The 24,655-nt window shown below is 42.2% G+C and overlaps 4 protein-coding genes, 1 long non-coding RNA gene and 1 pseudogene across 7 annotated transcripts; 3 read left to right on the forward strand and 3 right to left on the reverse strand.

Annotated features, from left to right (window-relative positions):
• Window positions 1–2,750: 2,750 nt before the first annotated feature.
• On the reverse strand, window positions 2,751–6,409 carry LOC136480562 (uncharacterized; annotated as a pseudogene).
• Window positions 6,410–7,375: 966 nt separating this feature from the next.
• Window positions 7,376–11,378, forward strand: LOC136482625 (HVA22-like protein a). Of its 2 annotated transcripts, none has more exons than XM_066479843.1 (6): window positions 7,376–7,694; window positions 9,153–9,179; window positions 9,266–9,388; window positions 9,880–10,123; window positions 10,522–11,012; window positions 11,094–11,378. In XM_066479843.1, the coding sequence occupies exons 1-6, from the start codon at window positions 7,639–7,641 to the stop codon at window positions 11,095–11,097; spliced, it is 945 nt and encodes a 314-aa protein (XP_066335940.1). In that variant the 5' UTR covers window positions 7,376–7,638; the 3' UTR covers window positions 11,098–11,378. The 2 variants fall into 2 exon arrangements, with proteins under 2 accessions (XP_066335940.1, XP_066335939.1); XM_066479842.1 differs by lacking the exon at window positions 7,376–7,694 and adding an exon at window positions 7,718–7,990.
• Window positions 11,379–11,878: 500 nt separating this feature from the next.
• Window positions 11,879–15,836, forward strand: LOC136482626 (uncharacterized). Of its 2 annotated transcripts, XM_066479845.1 has the most exons (3): window positions 11,879–12,155; window positions 12,300–14,445; window positions 15,030–15,836. In XM_066479845.1, the coding sequence occupies exon 2, from the start codon at window positions 12,322–12,324 to the stop codon at window positions 13,348–13,350; it is 1,029 nt and encodes a 342-aa protein (XP_066335942.1). In that variant the 5' UTR covers window positions 11,879–12,155; window positions 12,300–12,321; the 3' UTR covers window positions 13,351–14,445; window positions 15,030–15,836. The 2 variants fall into 2 exon arrangements, with proteins under 2 accessions (XP_066335942.1, XP_066335941.1); XM_066479844.1 differs by having other exon boundaries at window positions 11,879–14,445; window positions 15,019–15,836.
• On the forward strand, window positions 13,554–14,168 carry LOC136480563 (uncharacterized). Its single transcript, XM_066478068.1, has one exon. It carries the CDS (start codon window positions 13,554–13,556, stop codon window positions 14,166–14,168), a length of 615 nt encoding a protein of 204 aa, XP_066334165.1.
• A 1,379-nt stretch (window positions 15,837–17,215) lies between the features above and the next one.
• Window positions 17,216–18,545, reverse strand: LOC136482627 (uncharacterized). Its single transcript, XR_010765142.1, has 3 exons — window positions 18,091–18,545; window positions 17,597–17,763; window positions 17,216–17,511 (listed from the first exon to the last, which is right to left on the reverse strand). It is a non-coding gene; the product is annotated as an uncharacterized lncRNA (long non-coding RNA).
• A 2,764-nt stretch (window positions 18,546–21,309) lies between these two features.
• Window positions 21,310–23,606, reverse strand: LOC136482628 (F-box/kelch-repeat protein At1g26930-like). The gene is made up of 2 exons (XM_066479846.1): window positions 23,387–23,606; window positions 21,310–23,221 (listed from the first exon to the last, which is right to left on the reverse strand). Exon 2 carries the CDS (start codon window positions 23,067–23,069, stop codon window positions 21,729–21,731), a length of 1,341 nt encoding a protein of 446 aa, XP_066335943.1. The 5' UTR covers window positions 23,070–23,221; window positions 23,387–23,606; the 3' UTR covers window positions 21,310–21,728.
• Between the last annotated feature and the right edge of the window lie 1,049 nt (window positions 23,607–24,655).

The raw sequence follows: 24,655 nt of genomic DNA on the forward strand, positions 1-24,655 counted from the left end.
ACCCAATACAATATCCCAAAAGTGTCAAGGAACAAGGTACAAGGTACTAGGAAATCCTTAGTGGCAGTTAAGATAGACACATGCAGTATGAATTAAATGATTAAAGGTGTATAGGACAATAAGGATGATCCTATGCTATACTTGCCTTAAACACTGATCCTTCGGTAAGCTTTAATCTTCAATGTTCTTCTTCTTTTTTGATCACCACATATATCTCACCGACTGAACAAAATCATAAAGCACCACACAAGCATCCATACAATCATACATGAAGCAAACAATAGATCTAGATTAGAACAATACACCAATCATAGAAAAAATAAGTCAAAGAGTTTGAAACACGATTCTACGCATCGCTACGAACATACAGTCGTGAGAGGCACGCTAATCGGAGCTACGGTTGAAAAGATACAACTACCGACAGATCTACTCATAAAACTATTAGCTTCATGTGTTTTAATTATATAAAAACATATATAAGATATTTTATAGATACTATAAATTAAGTCAAATTTAAGTTTGAATTATAATACTAAAGTAAAATAAATCATATTTTATTTATAAAATTCAGTTGCATAATCATTAACCAAGATATGATCTAAACCATGAAATTTCAAAAATAGTGATATGGTAAACACTGTTACTAACACGTAGATCTCGTCGATATGAATCTAACGCAACTTGAATGAGTCAAAACAGAGCTAAAACGTAGAAGGTATGAATTAAATAAGATTTCCTTTAATAAAATAGTAGATTAAATCTAATCATGAATTTTAAAAGTTGAAATCCTACTTAACAGTAGTATGAATATGTAGATTATGAAATTATGAACCTAACGCAAGTTGAACAGGTCAAATCGGAGTTAAAACGAAGAAGTTATGCCTAAAACAAAATCAGTGGCAAATCTATAAATAAGTGAAAACGTATTTTCAATCTAGCCGAACGAAAGTACGCTTTTAGAACAAGAAGATGGAGTCAAGAAAGGTGCTAGGGACGGCGGGTTCTATTTTAGAAAACTGAAGGGGCTCTTTAGAAATTATGCCAAGCGAAGGGGTATCATGAAATCTCGACCGTCGGATCAGATGCGGGCGGCTGAGATCGGATCGGAGGGGAGAGAAAAGACTAGTTGGCCGGAATAGTGACGGTGGCAAAGTGTCTACGGCGGTGCCATGGATGAGATCACCGGAGAAGTCGGTTTCTATGATTCCGACACCATCCTTTACGGGGAAAAGACAGGGAGCAAGAGGGAGACTCAGAGAACTTTATGGAGGCATCGGTTGAGGCAGTGGAGGGACGGTGACGGCGTCACGCGCTAGCTTGTGGCTCGGCTTCAAATGCGAAGTCGCGCGAGGTACTGAGAGCAGAAGAGCGAGGGGAAAACGACTTCAAAAGGTTTCTTACCTCCACACATAGCTCGGTAGTGGCTTAGGTTGGAGTTGAAGCTACGGAGGCGACTCCGCGGCGTCAAACTCCACGCGGCGGGATCCGGGCGGCGACGCTAGGCTTGCTCGAGGCGATGCGGCTACAGCATGGGTGCGGGATCGGTGGCACGGTGCGGAGGCTCTCTATTTAAGAGCCGAGCAGCTTGGGAGGCACGGCAACAGAAGGAGACGGCACGGGCGTGGATTCCTCGATGAAGTCCCGTTCGTGCACGAGGTGGAAGGAAGACCTGACAGGGAGACCCCACCTATCAGCGCAAGAGAGAGGAAGGGGACGTGCGGTGCTTCGGGCTGGGCTGCGCGTTGGCGTGGGCCAAAGCGAGAGGAGCAGAACGACCTGCGGGAGGAAGGCCGAAGGGGATGGGCCGCCGAAGAGAATGGGGCAGCAGCGCTGGAACTGGGCCAACAGGCCAGCTGGGCCGATGAGAGGAGAGGAGTGTTTTTCCAATTTCCCATTTTTTCCTATTTCGTTTTCAAAACCAAATTCAAACGCAAACCAAATCAAATTCAAAGATGGTTTAAAATACACTTTTTAATACAAATAAAAATGACAAATTTTGATATGCTCCCAAAAAATAAATTTTACAACAACAACAACAACAAAGCCTTTAAGTCCCAAACAAGTTGGGGTAGGCTAGAGTTGAAACCCAACAGAAGCAATCAAGGTTCAGGCACGTGAATAGCTGTCTTCTAAGCACTCCTATCTAAGGCTAAGTCTTTGGGTATATTCTATCCTTTCAAGTCTCCTTTTATTGCCTCTACCCAAGTCAACTTCGGTCTTCCTCTGCCTCTCTTCATGTTACTATCCTGACTTAGGATTCCACTACGCACCGGTGCATCTGGAGGTCTCCATTGCACATGTCCAAACCATCTCAACCGGTGTTGGACAAGCTTTTCTTCAATTGGCGCTACCCCTAATCTCTCACGTATATCATCGTTCCGAACTCGATCCCTTCTTGTATGACCGCAAATCCAACGCAACATACGTATTTCCGCGACACTTGGCTGTTGAATATGTCGTCTTTTCGTAGGCCAACATTCTGCACCATACAACATAGCAGGTCTAATTGTCGTCCTATAAAACTTGCCTTTTAGCTTCTGTGGTACCCTTTTGTCACATAGGACACCAGACGCTTGCCGCCACTTCATCCACCCTGCTTTGATTCTATGGCTAACATCTTCATCAATATCCCCGTTCCTCTGTAGCATTGATCCTAAATATCGAAAGGTATCCTTCCTAAGCACTACTTGACCTTCTAAACTAACATCTTCCTCCTTCCGAGTAGTAGTGCCGAAGTCACATCTCATATACTCAGTTTTAGTTCTACTAAGTCTAAAACCTTTGGACTCCAAAGTCTCCCGCCATAACTCCAGTTTCTGATTCACTCATGTCCGGCTTTCATCAACTAGCACTACATCGTCCGCGAAAAGTATACACCAAGGGATGTCCCCTTGTATGTCCCTTGTGACCTCATCCATCACTAAAGCAAACAAATAAGGGCTCAAAACTGACCCTTGATGTAGTCCTATCCTAATCGGGAAGTCATCCGTGTCTCCATCACTTGTTCGAACTCTAGTCACAACATTGTTGTACATGTCCTTAATGAGCCCGACGTACTTCATTGGGACTTTATGTTTGTCCAACGCCCACCACATAACATTCCTTGGTATTTTATCATAAGCCTTCTCCAAGTCAATAAAAATCATGTGTAGGTCCTTCTTCTCCCTATACCGCTCCATAACTTGTCTTATTAAGAAAATGGCTTCCATGGTTGACCTTCCGGACATGAAACCAAATTGGTTCATAGAGACCCGCGTTATTGCTCTCAAGCGATGCTCGATAACTCTCTCCCATAGCTTCATAGTATGGCTCATCAACTTAATTCCTCGATAATTTGTACAACTTTGAATATCCCCTTTATTCTTGTAGATCGGTATCAATATACTTCTCCTCCACTCATCAGGCATCTTGTTCGATCGAAAAATATGGTTGAACAGCTTAGTTAACCATACTACAGCTATGTCCCCGAGGCATCTTCACACCTCGATTGGGATACCATCCGGTCCTATCGCCTTACCTCCTTTCATCCTTTTCAACGCCTCTCTGACCTTCGATTCTTAGATTCTCTACACAAAGCGTCTATTGGTGTCATCAAAAGAGTCATCCAACTGAAAGGTTGTGTCCATATTCTCACCATTGAACAATTTGTCAAAATACTCTTGCCATCGATGTCGGATCTCATCCTCCTTTACCAAGAGATGCTCCCTTTCATCTTTAATGCACTTAACTTGGTTGAAGTCCCGTGTCTTTCTCTCACAAACCCTAGCCATCCTATAAATGTCCTTCTCTCCTTCCTTCGTACTCAAATGTTGGTAAAGATCCTCGTACGCTCTACCCTTTGCCACACTTACAGCTCGCTTTGCAGTCTTCTTTGCCACCTTATACTTCTCTATATTGTCCACACTCCTGTCATGGTACAAGCGTTTATAGCATTCTTTCTTCTCCTTAATAGCCCTTTGGACTTCCTCGTTCCACCACCAAGTATCTTTAGCCTCACGTCCCCTTCCTTTGGTTACTCCACACACCTCTAAGGCTACCTTCCGAATGTTGGTTGCCATCTTGTCCCACATATTGTTTATGTCGTCTTCTTCCTTCCAAGAGCCTCCTTTGATAACCGTTTCCCTAAATACCTCTGACGTCTCCCCTTTCAGTTTCCACCACTTTGTTCTTTCAATCTTAGCTTGTTTATCCCTACGGGCACGCATCTGAAAACGAAAATCTACCACCAAAAGCTTATGTTGAGAAACAACACACTCCCCTGGTATCACCTTACAATCCAAGCATGCTCGTTTGTCCTTTCTTCTTGCGAGGACAAAGTCAATCTGACTACAGTGTTGTCCGATACTGAAGGTCACTAGATGAGATTCTCTCTTTCTAAAGAAAGTGTTGGCTATCATCAGGTCAAAAGCTACCGTGAAGTCTAGAGCTTCCTCCCCCTCCTGATTCCTACTACCATACCCAAAACCTCCATGAATTGCCTCAAAATCTGCGCTTGTAGTACCTACATGCCCATTAAGATCTCCTCCTATAAAAAGCTTCTCACTACTAGGTATAGCTCTAACCAGGCCATCTAAGTCTTTCTAGAACTGTCTCTTAGCACTCTCGTCGAGGCCTACTTGGGGGGCATACGCACTAATTACGTTCAAGACCATATCACCAACGACAAGCTTGACTAAGATAATCCTATCTCCTTGCCTTCTCACTCCCACCACACCATTCTTGAGGCTCTTATCAATCAAAACTCCTACTCTATTTCTATTCGCGACTGTCCCTGTATACCAAAGCTTGAAACCTGTATTGTCCACCTCCTTCGCCTTCTGACCCTTCCATTTAGTATCTTGAACGCATAATATATTTACATGCCTCCTAGTTGCGGTTTCAACTAATTCTCACTAATTCTCTTAACTTACCTGTAAGTGACCCTACATTCCAACTACCTAAACGGATCCTAGTTGGTTCGACTAGCTTCCTTACCCTTCGCACCCGTCGACTCTGATGCGAAGACCCTTGCTCATTTTTCACTACACCCGGGCGCCGATGTAGCGCGCCACTAAGGAAGCGACGACCCGATCCTTGGTTACTTGACACCATGCCCAAATCACGACATGGCGCGTCATGGGGGTGATGACCCGGCCCTTGCCCATTTAACACCATACCCGGGTTCCGATATGGCGCGTCGCTAAGAGGGTTACGCCCCAACGATTTTATTTCGGGTTTCATCTCCATTTAAGTGGCTAAGTTTTTACATTGGCTCGCCACGCCTAACACAACCCTCCTCCTTTACTAGGGCTTGGGACCTGCTATGCTGGGACACCAAAGACGCTCTACCATAGGCGGAGTTAAAAAATAAATTTTACAACTTTAAAAATTCTTTTATTTCATAGCTATTTTTAATTTCATTTGCAAAAGAAATTTTGAATATTTCCAATTTGAATCAAATCCACACAATACAAAGAAGCAAATGCACTGTCATGTATGCACATCCATATTGCTAAACCTTATGATAAATTTTAATTAAATGAAAAAAATTATTTTCCTAAATTTTATGAGCATAAAATTCAGAAATAAATCAGTTTATACCTATTTTTAAAAGATGCAAATTTTAGGGTGTTACAATTGATTCCAGAAGTACAAAAGGACCTGCTAATAGATATTCTAGCATATGCTATCATAGAGACGACACCTAAACGGTTTAAGAAGAGGAGAAAGATTTCTACTACTTTGGCCCCGTTCGGCTTATCTTAAAAGCATGTTTGTTCGATTTCTTTTTTAGCTGGAACCGTGTTTTTCTCTAACAACAATTTAGCTTTGGTTTATTTTTTCAACCAATTTCAGCCAAGTGAACAGGGCCTTTGTCATGGTTGATACTTCTAGCTATAATCCACCAGCTCAATATGTGTCTTATGTATACAACCTGTATATATATACTACATAATAATAAAAAAAGATCTATTTTGTTATTCGTTTCCTGTGACCCAAATATGAAATATCTTAAAAGAAGGCTAAAATATAATAATAATTGACGCATACGAGAAGAATAAGCACGTATCAAACACCAAATCTGGCATTTACTATCAGATAAGATCTTGGGAGATATACAGGCATAAACATTGGAAAATATTTTAATGAATAAAATAAACCGGCAGGGGGCGGATTATCCATGGGCTGAGCTGTGCGGCAGGCAGGTGCGTGGGCCAGGGCAAAGGAAATGGAATCCCAGCCGTGCAATAATCAGTTTACATCTCCTTTTCACTTGTACCCACCTACTGTCATGGAATTACATTTTAGTCCTTGTTTAGAACCCTTTAAAACAGCAGCTAATTATTGAAAACTATCGTTCGGCTAATGGTTTTTGCAGCTGATAAACCGGCTGATGTTGTTGTGTTATGGGAGAAAAATACTGTGCCATGGCTGGTAAATCGAGCTGATAACACTTTTTTTTGCACATAAAACCACTAATTGAGTATTAATTACATATATGTTTTAGCTAAGCACTTTATATTCTCCATTTTTCCTGTTTTTTTTTTTGGCAAGGTGAACACTGAACCATGTTTAAAATTACAAGTAGATGCACACTACTTTATTTGGTCTATAGTGTGTTTTGTATAGTTGTACTCAGTAATCACAGTATTAACGCTGTGTTAATGAACAAGCTATCATCTACTGGATCCGTTTCCAAATATCTGTCAATAATTTTGACCACTCAAACTTGATACACGCTAAAAAAAATTCAAAAGACAGACGGCAAACTTTGAACAACAATGATTCTAGTAAGAACCTAATGATGGAAAAGGACTAAGATAAACAAGGGCGCAATAGATGAAAGCAAAACATATTAGAGAAAGAAAAAAAACCCTTAAACAAAAAAAAAACTAAAACACATTGGCCTCGTTCGGCTTACCTTAAAAGCCGGCTTGTTCGGCTTCTTTTTTCAGTCAAAATAGTATTTTTTTTCTCACAACAGTTTAATTTTGGCTTGTTTTGTCAGTCAATTTCAGCCGAGCGAACGGAGCCTTATGTGAACACCAAACAGATGACCACGAATCATGGAAGACACCACGAGTCAAAATAGTGACCCAGAGATAGAATACCAAAAACACCCGTCGCCGTAGTTTTATGTTCTGTTTGGTTGTGTTACCGATAAAATTACCGCAACTGATTATTATTAAAATAAGTTTCAAGGGTCGCATGCATAAACCCTCTACCAGTGTGCTCGTGGCCTCGTGCCCTGTTTGGCTCTACTAATTAATTAATTAATTGAAAATTAGTAAATCCCACGGCATTACCACGTTATTACTTCTAATGAAATAAGTTTCCAGGGCCCTATTTGCGTAACCTCCTCCTCTGTATCCGTGCTGGACTGCTGGTGCTCTCTGCTCGGTCTCGGTCTCCTCACCTCCACGCCGGCCTCCCGTCGTCTCGTCTGCTGCACTCCACTGTCCGCTCCACTCTCCACCGCACTTTCCTCTCTCCTCCCCTGTTTTCGCTCCCCTCGAGACCCCAAAAGCACCGAAAGGGGGAAGGACGAGGGAGAGAAAGAAAGCGGCGGGGTTCAAGAACACCGCGACCATCCGGATTATCCAATCCCTCTCATTCCCAGCTCTTCAGTGGCGCCGATTTGGGGGGCTAGAGACGGCGATGGGCTCCGGATCTTTGCTCAAGGTCATCGCCAACAACTTCGACGTTCTTGCAGGGTCAGTCAGTGCTCTGCTCTCCCAGGCCCCGGCCGTCCTTTCTCCCCCTTCCTTCATCTATTGGTTCTTTTTTTTTAATAATCCATCGCTGGAATGTTTTTTTGATGGCGCGGAGCGATTCTGGATGCTTCAGATGTTCGGCATTGTTGAAGTAGCCTTCGTTTTGTTCTTGAGATGTGTACCGGGAGTTCGTATCGGTCCGGACTTCGAATCGGCACAATGGCGTCGGTTTTAGTCGATGCGAGAACTCTTGCGCCTGACAAGAAATCCTTCTGGGAATGGTTCAGTTTTCACCTGTAAAATCTCGCGCCCCCTCAATCAGCCTTGTGAATCGCCATCTGTAGCAATGCCTGCATTTCTTTTTGTAGAAAAAATGTTTTTTATTCTTTTAGAGTTTCTTTGGTAGAAAAAAAAAACTTGATTACAGGGGGTCTCCTGCCGTTCTGGAATGCGTACCGAGTTTGGGTTTTGCAGTGTTCATTTCTCTGGGTCTACATTTTCGCCTGCATCAGCATATTTCTCTTTCTGTCCGATTCACAACTTTTCTGGATGCAATCCCTCCTTGCCCAGAACGAAAAGTTAGGCCGTGATGCACGAGTTGCGTGCCTCTGATGTAGATCACCAAGATTGGATTCTGACTTCAGCTGCTGAGTTCTGTCAGTTCCTACCTTTACCTCAGTCCTTTATAAAAGGGGCCTGCTTTCAGATTTGTAGTTTTCCTAGTGCCTGCAATTGTAGGAGTAGGTTTGTTGGCCAATTCCACTTTCCAGAATGGTTTCTGGTATTCATTCCCTTGTCCAGTCTCACTATCTTCTTGGCTGCTTCACACTCCTTTCCACGCAGCAAGTTAGGTCACATGGTGAAGAGTGGCTCGGCACAATCTGGTCCTGTTTCTTATAGTTTACTGGATCGTGGGTTATGTCTCGTAGTGACTCTGACATATCATTAAAAAATGGGTGCACGGTTCTGGGACCAGGATTTATTAAACCTTACCTTAGCATGAATCCATGTGTGTTGTACCAAGGTACATCGAGCTTCATTTATTCACGAAGCTAGCTAGTGTCACGTTCAGTACTGATACTGTGATAAATGTTGCTATGTTTGGACCAGCATGTTTTAACGGCTCTTCATGTTACTGTGCTGTAAAATGTAAAAACTTATCTAAGCAAACAATCTATGATAGATGTATCACAGGTGGTGAATAAGTTTCTTGTCAGTTATTCATTTGCCCCCCTATTGGAGTGTACTGGTGGTTTGCTGCTACTACTCTATGATAGATGTATCACACTTGGACTAGTGCCACTCATTTCTGAATTTACCGTTTCCTCTTTCTGAAAGTTTCTCTCTTCTGGCTCATAAGCTATCATTATTAATCGAAAATGCATGCTTTAACTTGAGTTTGTTTTGTTCGCAAAAATAAAATAAAAAAAACTTGAGTTTGTTTGTTTTCCTCTGCAGGCCTTTGGTGGCACTGGCTTATCCGCTGTAAGTTGCTCATGACCTGTAATTTACTGCTAGAAACTCAACTTTTATTTGTAAAACACAAGTTTAAGTGTTATTACAACTTACAGGTATGCTTCCGTTAAGGCAATAGAGACCAAATCTCCTGTGGATGATCAACAATGGCTCACATATTGGGTGCTGTACTCACTAATAACATTGTTTGAACTCACATTTGCATCAATTATTCAGTGGTAAGTAGTGTTTGTTATATTGTTTTCAGTGTCAGTTTACTATTCTGTGTGAAAGTTGGGGCCTTTTAGTTGTTGATATATCTTAGGACTTTCGGACAAGCATTAAATCATTTACACTGTCAAGCCCTTGTACATCTTACTCTTCTAATCTTTGTTTTTTTTTCTAAAATAATGTCAGACTACAGACTGTTCTATTTGAGGTAAGATAGACTGGGTTGTCATGAATCTTCACATATTTATTTTTAGTTTCGAACCAAATGACAAAAAACTGTCTGGTGATATGATTTTGCTTCTTGGGTGTCAAAACATCCATGATGTGTGATGGAAGTTGCAAGGTTTACCACCTCTGGTTTAAATTCTAGGAGTTTGCGATTTTAGGGTTTTGCATCTGATCACAGGATTTTTAATTGGAACTCGAACATATGTTTTAAAGATCATAATGGCACATTGGTCACTAAATTCCATGGCTTTCCCATGCTTGATTTTGACAGGCTTCCTTTCTGGCCTTCAATGAAATTGATCTTTATTTGCTGGCTTGTCTTGCCATACTTCAATGGCGCAGCCTATGTGTACCAGAATTATGTGAGACCTGCCTTCATAAAGAACCAGATGGTCAACATTTGGTATGTCCCTCAGAAGAAAGGCCTTTTTGGGAAATCTGATGACTTCCTCACAGCACTTGATAAGTTTGTTGAAGAAAATGGGACTGATGCGCTGAAGAAACTGGCGAATAAGGTACAGGAACCTTCTATAGTTGTCCCCACTTTGTGCACTTAACAACATTGCAGAATGCTTACTTTGAATTTGAGGTAGTTGTTCATGCTTGTTCCCAGTTGACTGTGATCCTTTGGTGATGATAATCATCACTATGTTTATGGTGACATCATTTTGATATGCGATGCATACCTTGTCTTTAGTCTAAAGTTTGATGGTTATATCATGTACTCCCTCAGCGCTAACTCATTGATATCTGTCATGCTAGTTCAGCTGTAATAGTGAAGCTAATTGTTTTGTTGGCTCATGTGGACCGTGTGATTATTTATTTTGAGAAAACCAAGCTGAGAATATGCTTCTTTTGTTCCAAATGACAATCAGGCTATTGTTATTCTGACGTCTTGCGATCTGTATTGCAGGCTGGCAAGTCATTTAAACAGTCTGGGAAATCATCTAAAGATTCGAAAGAGTCAAAATCATCCAAGGAGTCGAAAGAAACAAAATCATCAAAGGATTCCAAAGAACTGAAGCCATCAAAAGATGCAAAGCAATCCAAGACATCAAAAGATTCGAAGGAGCCAAAGTCACCAAAGGATTCCAAAGAACAGAAGAAGGCGGCGCTGAAAGATCCGAAGAAAGCACTGAAGGATTCTAAAGAACTGAAGAAAGCGCTAAAGGACTCGAAAGAACAGGAATCACTGGAAGACCCAAAGGAACATACGGCAAAGAAGGCCGGCAAGCGTGTGACGTTTGCTGAGGTGGAGCCCGAGAAGGAGCTCAAGGCCTTGAACAGTGACTGGCACCTGTCCTCCGATTTCCACGGCGCGTACCCTGAGCAGAACTCATGGGCTAGCAGCTTCATGATCTTCGAGGACGAAAACAGTTACTGGAACCGAGGTCGCCTAGACTGGTAAACACTTAACTAATCTGAATCATTTTACAGTCTTACATTACGAATGTTTATGACAATCATCTGCCTTTTTTTGTGTAGCTGAGATCAAATGTATCGAGGCGGACATTTTTTTTGGTCCATTAGCAGTGAAAGGGCCCAGTTCATCTTCAGCTGAGGAAATGGGGTCTCACTCGCATTGTGGCGACTTGCGAGTTGCGCCTGCCGTTCTCTCTGGCTCTGTCATGTAACATATTTGTCTGACATATATACCTGTAGGTTGCAGTGTAGAATTATGCAGTGTGGATGGTGAACCGGTGATGTTGTGTTTGAGGCGGCAAACCTTGCTAGTCAGGAGAATTGAGATAGTAGCAGTGTGTTAAATCTTATCTGGTGTCTGGATGTGTTGCTTACTGCTCCTTGGTGCATTTCCATTATCTAATGGGCCCAGGGTCCATCCAATTTATTTCGCTACAATGTGCCACAAAAGTCTGACAGTGCTGAAAAGATCCCTAAAATCGTGCTAACTTGCTGTTACCAGTGTCATATTTGAACCTGAAATCTTATTGAAAATAACTAGCAAAATTTAAAGGAATTTATGAAACAGTTTAGACTAGTTATTGTATGATTCTAGCCTTCTAGGAAAACGTATTTGCGTTTTGAACTAAGGATCCTGTTGCAACGCAGGGTTCATAGGATTCCTACAGAAATTCATGTCATGAATCAGATTAATTTTACAGAAAAAACACAAGATTAAAAATCCTGCAATCAAAAGGATATGTTGACCAATTCGCAAAAAAAAAAAAGAGGATATGTTGACCGAAGTTCTTATATTGGGCTATAAAGCGAGATGGGGCATTGCGGGCCATATAGGATGATGGGCCGAAGCCTCTTTTCTCCAGCCCAGAACCGCATCTCCGCGTGGGTGGCTGTCGAGCTCCCAGGGCGGCGGCCTCGTCGTCGTCGAGCAGCAGGAGTGAGGCCACCTCGCCTGGGAACCCTAACCTCCCATTCCCCAATCCACTCCCATCCCCATCTCATCCGCCTTCCGCGGTCTCGACGGGACGCGGTGGAGTGGCAACCCGCCGCAGCCCGCATACGGCGGAGGCGAGGAGTCAGAGCGGCGACGGCGGCGAGCAGAGCAAGCACCGAGCAAGGCAGAAAGTCAGTACTGAGCGCCCGAATGTTTCCTCATTACGCTTGGAAAATGCGCGTTTGATTCAATTCAAGGGACCGAAAGTGTTGATGTCCGATCCGACAGTGAATGGAACCAGTGACGCATCTTTTTCTTTGGTTGTTGAAATGTAGAAATTAGTTGAAGACTTGGGAAATGATGAAGAGACACAAGACAATGGATTTGAAGTCTTTGTGGGAGAGGTCCGGAAAGGCGCAGAAGACCGCTCCCACCTCGGCGCCGAAACCTCCGTCGATTTTGCTTCGAAGCTTGAGGTTTATTTTGCAGCAAGGGTTGGCTTTTCGGGGGCATGACGAAATCAAAGACTCGCTGAACCAAGGGAATTTTCATGAGCACTTGAAATGGTTGGCAGGTAATTTGGATGGAGCGGACAAGGTGGTTCTGCAGAATGCTCTGAACGATCCTGAGATGACCGGTCCGAAGATGATGGAAGATCTCGTTAACGCTTGTGCCAGAGAAACTACCAGGCTTATCAAGCAAGACATTGGGGAGGAAAATTTTGCAATACTTGCTTGTCTATTTACCGATGCTTGCCATAATGAACAGCTGGTTGTTTGCTTGAGGTATGTGGACAAGAAAGGGAGGGTCGTTGAGAGGTTCCTTGGGGTTGTGCATGTTGAGAACCCGAAGGCCGCAACAATTAAGGCTGCAATTGAATCCTTGCTCAGGGATCACTCTTTGAGCTGGTCTAGGGTCCGAGGACAGGGGTATGATGGAGCATGCAACATGAGGGCTCACGTGAAGGGTCTAAAGAAAATAATCATGGATGAATTTCCTTCCGCTCACTATGTCCATTGCTTTGCGCAGGAACTGCAGTTGGCACTTGTTCCTGTTCTTATGGAGAATGATGCTTGTGCTGATTTCTTTCAGCAACTTGTATTTTTGGAGAGCTTTCTTAAAATGTCCTGCAGAAAAGCTCAAATGCTTCAAATACCTGAAGCTCAACAGGTTCTAGAAGATTTGGATCAAGAGAAGTGCTTTAGTAAATGGGATGATCCCCGTCGGGGATTTCATTATAAAACTTGCATACAAATTTCCATACTGTATCCCACCTTTCGGAGTGTTCTCATCATGATTGGAGGAGACACCATACTCATGGTGCAGAGGCTGTCAATGCTTGAAAACTATCGATATATTTTGAGTCATTTGAGTTTGTTTTCATGACACACATGTTGAAGAATGTATTGGGATGCACATATACCTTAAATAGATGTTTGCAAATGAGAGACTCTTTTATGGTCAATGGCATTGAACTCATTGATACTACAAAGGAACAGTTAGAAATAATGCGAGGGAATGATGAATTGCAAAAAATTCTTAAAGATATCACTACTTTTTGTGCGAAGCATGACATCAAAGTCCCTAGCATGGATGATATTTATGAGCCAGTTTTAAAACCAAAGGGGTTCTTGAGAAAAGTCAAGAATCTCCAACATTACCGTGTTGAAATTTTCGCAAGCATCCTTGATAGAGCACTTCAAGAGTTAAATGACAGGTTTGATGAGATGAACACAGATTTTCTTCTTAACGTGGCATCACTCGATCCAGCTAGTTCATTTTACCCATATAACAAGGACAAGTTACTTAAACTTGCTAGGCCTTATCCGAAGGACTTCTCAAGCACAGATTTGTTGCATCTTCCAAGCCATCTTACACGGTTTATTGCTGATATGCGTGAGGATGAAAGGTTTAGGAAGGTGAAAAGTTTTGTTGAGCTTTCTGTTATGCTTGTTAAAACCAAGAAGAGCCTCAAACATCCTACTGTTTACAAGCTTCTTAAATTGGTGCTGGTTCTTCCCATAGCTACTGCCAGCGTTGAAAGGGTATTTTCTGCAATGGATCTTGTTAAGAATAAGCTAACAAATAGAGTGGGGGAACAATTATTGAATGATTGTCTGGTTACATTCATTGAGAGGGAGGTTTTCATGCAAGTTAAGGATGAGGCCTTGGCATCTTGCTTCCAAGCCATAGTAGGTGTGTAAAGTCACAAGGAGTGTTTGATGTAGAGCTGAGGCTAATGGTGAGTAATTCATTATGGACTGAGGTGCAAGAGGGACTGTTATGGGTTTTGGTATGCTTGAAGCCAAATCCATAAAAAAGCAAGTGACCTGACTTGGTACTTACTCTTGATGAGAGGAACCCTTGCCACATTAAGTATGGAGTGATGCTTTGTTGCATGAGCCACTATGGGCTCCCTGCCGACTAGCAGAGCAAGCTGGATGTGACCATTGCTCTTACCCCAGAGAACTACCTGTCAAGGTATCTTGAGACTCTTATATTGAAGGCAACTATGCCCAACTCTATCCACCATACTCTGAAGTTTTTTTTTATGAACTACACCTTAAGTCACATTTGTGTTTGTCTTGGCGTTTTTCTGGTACAGACGCTGCATGTTTTTCTCTTAATTCTGTGCAATGTTGCTCCGTATCTTGATCAGTAGCATCGTAATCAACTGTTTATTTCTGATTTGTTTTTGTAGTAGCTGCACAATAAATGATCTCTACCAGTTGTTGGTTAGTTTGGCACTGCATATTGACCCTTCTAGGCTGGCCGTTGTATGCTTTTCAGTCAGCCATTTTGTTATACTTGGTATCCAATCTAGTTTATATATTGTCTGCATTTGATGAGTGTTGAACTGTGAATCTATCAGTCTACATCATAGACAACTATGCTACAAGCATCGTCACATGCCTCTTCCTTGGACCTTTTCCTTTCTAGCCTTGTCGTATGTCATGTATGCAAGTTTCTTTGGTTTAGGGGTATAGGATCACCTTGTTTAAACTTTAAATATACTGGTCTGTACACTCTGTAATGGCTGATTATAGATTATAGTATTTTGTTAGGTTGGACTGCAACAGTCAAGTGGCCAGATGATGAAAACACCTACAATGTCTCATGATGGTCTCCTGAAAGCTTACTGATGCAACATTGTTTTCTGATGCTAAGCACCAATAATGTCTGTTTGGAAGATTTACCCACCGATGCCATAATGCATAAATGATGTTACTCTTGGTGGGCCTTTAATCATTTACATTGTCAAGTCACTATCTTTTCTGAACATCAATAGTAGCTTTTGGATCACTGTGCTGGATTGGCAGCCAAAATTATCAACATCCCTCTTGCTTTTGGTGAGGGTCTGAGTCTGAGAAGCACATTCACCTGTCATTGGCAAGCACATTCAGTGGCGGTCCCCTTGTTAGAGTGAAAGAACCAGAAGTCAGCAAGTTGGGTGAAAGAACCAGAAGTCAGCAAGTTGGGCGGTGGCTGTGCCGGTGCCCGGTGGTGAGGACTGAGGAAGAAAGGAATGACTAATGAGAAGATAAATAGTGCGACTACTAGTTGTTTAACAATGTGTAGCCGTCTACTCGTCTTCAGATGTTAAAGAGTTGAGTGGCAGGTGGAGCCCAGCCCAAGATCTGCAGCCTGTGTTGGGTTTCAGAGTTTCAGCAGGCCGTCATTCAGATGGATGCATTGTTCATTTCGCGCTGTGTAGTAGGCTACTACGCTAGCTCAAGTATTTAGTATCTCTGGAGCTGTTCTTTGGAAGTTGGAATGTAGTTCCACTATGCTGTATAATTTTTTTAATACAGTTCAAGTCTAGTATGCTATATACATCGTGTTAAAATTGGTGATAAATATTGGCAGGTTGACCTCAGGTTCAGACACCAGTGATGCATTCATGTCTGCCACTTTGATATCATCTTAACAAAAGCATTACACAAATTGCTGCTCCCATCATCTTGTTGCCTGCTATTTTTCAAGGCCTCATGATTGGTGCCATTTGCATTACCTATCTCAGCTCCAATTTTGAACTGCCAAGTGAACGTCCTGATCAATGATTGATTTTCTGTTCCGTTTAGTGTGCTGTAAAAACACAATTACTGGTCCATTCATGAATTACCATGAACAGGAGGAACGCAGCAGTGTTCATGCACCTTCTGATCGGATGTGGAGGCCAGAATAATATGTATGTTATTCGAAGAGCACCGCTGCACCGCACTTGCTGCCACCGATTTGCCAAGTTGCCGCGGCGGCGAGTGCTGCTGGAGCACGCATCGTTTTCCAACAGGGGAAATTCGGTGAGCCGGGGCTTGGTGTGATCCTCATGACATGGACGGCCTGCTCCTCACAATCGTCCATTGCCTCCTCTCCCTTTTCCTCTCCCTCCTTTTCGGATTGGACGCCACAGGCGAGATTGTACCTCTCATAAAACTGGCGTCGTCATCAGCATCGTCTTTTCTTTTTCTTTTCCTTTCTTTCTTCCCCCTTTGCGCGCGCTCACGCGCGACAACTAACCACAATTGAGAAGTGTTTATCTTTCTAGGGTTCTTGAGAAAAGGTAGGAGGAGTTTGTCTTGCTCGCCAACTAGCCCCCCATGCAACATCCACAGGAGACCTTTACGTGGAATTAACAATCTTGAGAGGGTTTTTTTTCAGTTGCAGGACTCGGTGATCATGTAATTATTGTGTTCCAACCACCATCAACTAACTAAAGGCCTATGATTATGAATGGTACCATAGGATAGGGGGATAGGCACTGAGCCCTGTAGGTGGCTAAAAGATGTCTGAATGGATGTACAGTAGGTTGGCAGGTTTCAGTTGTCTCAGCCTCTCAGGAATGTGTAGAGGGCAGCTCCAGTACACATTCCTGAAGGGCTATATGGAAATATGTTATGTGACATTATGGGACAGATATCATATTAAAGATAAAAGGGCAAGAGTGTCTCATTTAGGGGAGACCATTGGCCCCTTTGGGCAAATATTAACGATACTAATAATTTCCTAAGAATGTTGGATGGACATAAATAGACAGAAACTCAGGTACAAGGAATAATACTAGGTTTTCAAGGCTGGAGAGGAGTAATTCTCAAATAGGTGAAGGCTGGAGAAATCATAGCATGCTAAGCAGGCAAGAAAGTGTGGCACTTGATGAGAAAAACAAAAATTACGCATGGATCCATGTGCATATATGCAGACTTCCAGGAGACGGAGGAACAAGTCATCCGAATAATGGAAGTGATGATAGCTCAACTGTCCAAGTACACTTTAGAGAGTTCCAATCTCTGAAGACAAGTTTCTTCATTAAAGGGATGAAATACAAGAGAATAAGGTCACCTGAATGCCACAGCACCCATTCACTTTACCATTTTAGATGCAATGAGCACTCTGCTGTGGACCACAAGGGAATTGCCAAAGGCATAAGATACTGCCAACTTGTAATTGCGTCCAATGCAAGAGCGCCATTTTTTTCCTTCCCAACAGGTAATGTTCGGTAATCTGCAATCATCCGTTTCCTGACATGACAGCACCAACGAAGTAATAAGCCTGTGACAAAATTTCAAAGTCCCTATCAGAATCGCTTTTTTTATTTGTACAGTAAATGGCAAGTGAAGGATACACCAAGACAGACATGAGTCCTGAGCCGCCTTCACTTGCATCTGCCTCGGGTGGAATTGATATGTTTGGTGATGCTTCGTCTTCTCAAGGACAAGTGCAACATCCACACAAAATAATTGAGTAATTGGTACATCCTTCAGCCTGGTGAGGTGCATCTAATCTAACATTGTAGATTGTGACCTGAGAAAATTAATGAGGGTAAACGCATCATTGGACTATAAGCCAACAAAATATAGACACATCATGACCATAAAGCAGTGACATTAGCAACTATATGCACCAAAGTAGGTGCATCAAGAACAATATAGAGCAGGACAAATTCCTTAGCGATAACTTTATGTCCCATCTTGCTTTGGAGGGGAATTTCTAAAATGCCAAAACAGCAGATTTACATCATACCAACTGTGACTAAATTGGCTTTCAGTTGTGTGCAAACAAGAAGCTTTTACATACCCACCAATGATTTTGCAAAGATTATTCATAGTGCTTAAGTTTTTCAATACTAACCATAGAAACCTTCATCACCATGTAGCCACTGACACAGACACAGCTAATGGAGCAGTTACGTTGGAGATTCTACCAACTTGAATCCCGCAGCACATATGAATGAATGAGGAATCTGTGGTTAAACAATTAGTGAAAAAAAATCAACGGCATGTAATTTAAAGAACATCTCCATCAAATGTAGTGATGGATCTGATTCTTTTTCAGAGGCTTGTCGCACTAGTTAGTAACACTATTTGTTTGATTGCTTGTCCTTTCTGCTTCTGCCTTTTCTTGGTTCTCCAGGTGAAGCACAATGCCATATACTTGTTCTGTTCTTTAGTTTATTCTCCACTGAAATTATCCCTAGAAAAGAAGGCACTTCCTCTTCATTAGCAGGAAGATGAAACCATAGATATTTTGTCCCATTCAAAGAACATAAGCATCAACTTTGCATTCTAGAAGTTGCTTTGGGAGTAGTGCTGACTAGATGAAAGTCAACCGCTTCGTTAAATATTGTGTTCAGAGTAAGGGAGACAGAAAATTGGAAAGTTGCTTATTTCATGTCAAGGTCAAACCAATAGAAACTAGAAGTATGCAACAGAATATATACCAAAAAACTGCAATTTATGTTGCGAAGGTAATAAAAGGTAAATGAGCCAACATGCCATCAAACTCAAATGCCACAACTTGTTAATGGGATCTTGACAATTTGACTAGTCAAATTATCAATAATTAATAGCTCTAATAGAGTACTTAAACTCAATATGATAGCATGAACTGAAAACAGCTACTCCCTCCGTCCCAAAAAGAATGCAATTCTCGTTTTGTGGGGAGTCCGACAATTTCAAATTTGACAAAATATATACAAAAAAAAAGTAGTAATATTTATGATACTGAATAAATATCATTAGATTAATTATTTGAAAAATATTTTCATAGTAAACCTATTTGAAAACATAAATTTTGATATTATTTTATATAAACTTGGTCAAACTTAAAGTGTTCCAAACGTAGAATTGCATTCTTTTTCCGACCAAGGGAGTAATGAGTAACTTAGTTCAGATATAAACAATAATAAAGGTAAAACTGTACCAGATTGATTTTCCTCTGAAACACAGTAGATAATTTACCTCTACTTCTAATCAGCATATTTACTTCTGCGCACATTAGCACAATTTACCACAACCAAGATATGGGACCAGAAAATGCTATAGTAGAGCAGCATGTGAATCATCATTGCCAAAGCAAATGCTAATGCCACAAACCTGTCCTGTTTTGGCATAGTCAGAATTCCAAACTAATGGATACAACAAACAGGACTATATCCTTGTCACTCTGAATTATAATCCAAATGAATGTGCTGAACCAATTTTTTTTTCATAATTTTATGTCAAAAAATGCTTCATAGCATTTATAAAGAAAGAAAAATAGTACGGAAAAATGTTCTAATACTTTCTATCCTAGGAGCTAAAATGATTAACTGCAGTCCATTTTAACCATACATTGCATCCAACTGATCATATTCCAGTATTCTACTGTGTAGAACAGCAACACAAACTGGCCCAGAATAAGTATAGATTGAGTCATTTACTTACATGTTGCGTTTATGGCAAAATGAACCTGAGGATCAGATAAGCTATGCCATTGAACTAGTGGTACTTATTGATAGGAAATGTTTTACATCTTACCAAAAAAATTATAAATGTCATGACTGTTTAATGAAACTATAAGGTTCCATAATTCTAAGTGTATAACCTTCACAATTCAAGAAAGATTTAATGGCCTGAACTCACGATATATCTCTGAAACACTAATAAGAATGATCCAAATGGTCAGACTTAAAAGCAATGGCTACTAACTTCAATTCAGCTGACAGAAAGCCATATAAACATATTGTTATGTGGCTGCTGGGATTTGAGAGGGGGAGAGCTGAGGGAGAGGCGGCGACAGGCGGCTACAGTACCCGTGGCGCTACAGTAAAGCGGGTACTGTTCATGGCCATAATTGTGGTGCCTGGGGCTGCGAGGGAGGCCGGGGGCCTTGCCCACGGCCGAGCAAGAGGGAATGGATTTCCTTCTTAATTCTTGCTTGATTAGATTAATACATCTCCCCTTCTTATATAGAGAGGTTTACTTGACTCCCAAGCAAGGCTTACTTGACCCTTAACCAAGCGACCCTTATCTCTAATTAACCCTAACACTAGCGGGCTATACCGCCAGCCCAAACCCAATAGGCTCATGACGTACTCTAACACATATGATATCCGATGAAGGGTTCACATATGCGTGTCCGATATGTGTCCTTCATCAGAGAGTGGGCCCAGAGCACACAGTGACAGACGTCAATCTTCTGCTCATCCTCCTATCGATTTTGATATGCTATTGATCCCCCCCCCCCCCCCCCCCCCCCCCACCCCCCCACCCCCACCCACTTCTTTTTTCGTAAAACACTTCAGTAAGATCATTATACTAGAAGAAACAATGCTCTAAAGACTATGTGTAGAAGTTCCAGGTCAGTGATTTTTAAGCTATCTCTGTTATAGGAAACAAAGCATGGGAACTCGTTTGTACCGTTTCTTTAATACTGATATGCTTTTAAAGACACTCCTACAGCTTAGGTACTGATATACTTAACTCATCGGTGATGCAAAGCAATCAACATCCCTTTTTAATGAACAGAAGGATATAAGATCATTGTCAACAGAACAAACAGGCACAAACTTTGACACTCATTACAGTAAATAATTGTTGTTTCTGCTCACCACTTAAAGCATCTAGTTCAAGTCAATATAGAATAATTTCGACATTGTATCCATACAATATAGACTGACTACAATACACCATGTTCAAAACATTATGTAATGCATCACAGTAGTATATACTAACGTTGCTGTGAATTATTTAGAAAACCTCAAAGCTAGAAAGTCATAATTCAAAAGAAATGGTCAGTTAATCAAAATTATTGCAAGTCTAAATGGCAACTAATGTCCCAAGACATTCACTTGTTCCAGAAGTAAAATGTTAGTTCACAGATGACCAAAAGCAGCTTTCCACACTCAAGAAGCCAAATTGAGATAGAATTAACATTATCAGATACAATAGGTAGGATAACAAGGCACTATTGATGAGTACACATACTCTACAAATCTTCCAAAAAGAAAAAAAAAACACTGCATCAAACAGAAGGTAATGATTCACAGTTGCCTCCAGACACAATTAACCAAGAAAAGACAAAGGGAAAGGCAACAATTGTCAACAAAGACATATTTCTTTCTTCCTTTATTATTTCTTACAATCTATGGGCAAATGATTTGCCAATGTAAGGCTATTCTCTAGAGCTAAAAAACAAAAAAAAAAACTTTGATCAAGGTGCCCAGGGAAGATCAAAATGTTAGGCTGCACCAAATTATTAATCTAATACTGCACTGCATGTCCCACTTTCCGGAAATCAATTGCAGGCGCTCCAAATGGAATTAAAATGAAGAGATTAGACATAAGCAAGTAAGAAGCTACATGAGAAGTTCTATCGGATCTTCAGCTTATCCTAAAATGCCAGTGGGCAGAAGTTACCCATCAAGGAGTAACAGACTGAGGAGAATTTGCCTTCTTTATCCTTCCTTTTGGTCAAGATGTACAGTTGATAATGTATAGCCCTGGATGTCAACAACTCATCACAGCACAATTGTACACAAAGCTTCCAGAACGGCGGGTGCCAATGATCTTCCAATCTGGTGGTTCATTATTGGGTACCCAGGAACAAATTTCAATCACCCCGCCACCACCAACACTCATTGCACCAATTACAATGAGCATATCTCCACAACTACGGAAAGCAATGCCCCAGCCATGAACTGATGTATACCTCCCAGGTAACAATCCAAGAGTGATCCAGGCATTATTTTCCTTGTCATATTTTCTAACCTCCTTTGTTGCATAGTCAGCAGCATAAAGTTCATTATTCACAACAGCAACAAGAGGCGGAGCACCGCTTCCACCATTAAGGCCCTGTGCCATGTCTGGGATCAAGCGCCAGGTGCCGTTCTCCAAATCAAACTCCTCAGCACAACTAAGGACCTCATTGTGTCTCTCAGCTTTCCCACCAATGACATAGAACTTGCCATCCATGAAGAAACCAGAGCACATCTGCCGTGCCCTGTTCATGCTTGGAAGAGTGGTCCATGTCTGCATCTCAGAATCATAAAGTTCAGCAGAGCTCAACGCACCATTCTCACCAAAACCACCAGCCACAATAGCCTTCTCACCGAAGCTTGCCGAGCCAAACAAGCACCTCGGCGTGTTCATCATCTCTCCTGTCGTCCAAGAGTTAGTCAGAAGGCTGTACCTCAGCACAACATGGGCTTCCACCCTCCTCCCAAAGACGAGGATATTGGTGCCCACGGCCAGGGATTCCTTATCAGCAAGCGTGAAGCACTCTATGGGAGGCATGGAAGGGATGCTGAACCACCTTTGGCGGCACGGATCAAAACCTTCCCACTCGAGCACATTGCACGAGCAATAGATCATCTGCTCAACGATCCCAGCCTCCCGCCTCAACCTGTAAAGCTCCCCGAACCTCACAAGGGAGTAGAAAGAGCGATTAACACAGGCCACATCATAGTAGTAAGACCGGGGAAGACGGAGCAGGCATGAAATCGCCAACTCCCTGCCGATCCCACCGATGAGCTCGCTCGTGTTGACTTCAACTTCACCACTCTCATCAGCACCCTCCATCTCAGAAGCCCAAGATTTGGCTGCGGGACTCCACGAACCACCGCCAATCTTCTTCTTCTTCTTCTTCTTCTTCTTCTTCTTCTTGTAACAATTCACCAGACCCTCCACCACCTGCCCACCTCCCTTCTGCGCCCACCCCACCTGCAGGCTCTCAATCACACAGTTCCTCCTGCTCACAGAAGGAAGATCTTCAGAGAGGGTCAAATCAGGGGCAGAGCTTGATGAGCTTGATGAGTCCAAGGCCAGTATCATGCGCTGGTCCCCCAACATGACCTGATCAGCCTTCGAATTTGGCAACCAATCTACAGTAATCCTTAAGGCTGCATCAATCCTCCGGCAGCCAAATCCACAGAAACCAACAGGAAACCGGTTGCAGGGGCGAGGGCGGGCGCAGTTAAGGGCATGGGTGTACGAATGTACACCTGATATTTTTTTGCAAAAGGAAAAAAAAAACGGGAGTCAGTAGGCTTAACGCATGTATACACTTGAATAAGATCGAATCCGGATACAAGCAGCTTAATAATTTACGGATTGGGTGCCCGGTTTCGCACAGCAGGAACGGAAGGGGAGGGGAGGGGTGGGCGTACCTGGTGGTGCTCGTCGCCGGCGAAGGGGGACGAAGAAGACCCGTCGGAGGGTCCGACGGAGACTGGGCGGCGGCGGTGGCCACGGGCGCCCAGTCGTCGGAGGCACGGGAGAGGGAGAGGGAGAGGGAGAGGGAGAGAGAGAGAGCTCACGCGGGCGGCGAGGGGGGAGGAGGGGGAATGGGAGAAAAGGCAGGCCGCAGCCCGCAGCGAGAAACGCAGACCGGGGTCCGTGTGCGCTTCATTATATCCCCGTCTCAGATTTATAGATGCGCCTGCAGCCTGTTTAGGGCTAAGCGCACCCAGGAAAAAAATAATACCACCTATCGAATCATTGATTATTCTATTATAAGCGGCAAAAAAAACAATAAAGTAAATTTATGTTTTTTCCTCTCTTATTAATAATTGTTTTTTCTAAAAAGCAAAAAAAAAAGACACGCTATCCCGACTAGGCTCGGTTCTCCACTACCCGCTCGGTGCGCTGACGTGTCGCGTAAGCGATTTTGATGATGTGACAACGTATTTTTTAAGAAAAAGAGATAAGAGGTGAGTTTCGCTAGGATAAAGGACGCAACCCACCTCTTGATCACGGCTACATGTAATTACTTATACGAAGGGGTAAACTATTATAAAACTAGAAGGATATCTCACGTGTTGTTGTGGGACTCTATTAGAAATAAAACTGTTGTGCATATGAATTAAATCATCTACATGTTCTTGCATCCATTCTTATCAAAATTGGTTGCACGAGGAAGTTGGAAGTTAGTGAGATGATGTGGATAGTTAGTGAAAGATGATGTGGATGGCTTGCATGTTAAGATATAACTTGCAGTGGGGATTAGCTTTATAAGAGATATACATAATGTTAGTAGACTGTGTGGTACACTGATATGGGCAACTTAAGGAGATTAGCTTTATAAGAGATATAGATCATGTTAGTAGATTGCGTGGCACACTGATGTGGGCAACTAAATGCGGTGGGAATTAGCTTTATAAGAGATATAGATAAGAGATATACATAATGTTAGTAGATTGTGTGGCACACTGATGCGAACAACTAAATGCATGTCAGTGGATGATGTGTCTCGCTAATGTGCATCTAGAAGTAGGCTGCTAAGGTGGATAGCTTGCAGTCGAGATAGAACTTCTAGTGGGGTTTATAATTATAATATATAAAATATAGAATATATAGATATAAAATATAGAATATAGATATAGATATAATTGTCGGAGATAGAGTGGTGATATGTGGTTGTAAATACTAAGGATAGG

The sequence above is a fragment of the Miscanthus floridulus genome, chromosome 9, assembly GCF_019320115.1.
Source record: "Miscanthus floridulus cultivar M001 chromosome 9, ASM1932011v1, whole genome shotgun sequence".
NCBI classification, from domain to species: domain Eukaryota; kingdom Viridiplantae; phylum Streptophyta; class Magnoliopsida; order Poales; family Poaceae; genus Miscanthus; species Miscanthus floridulus.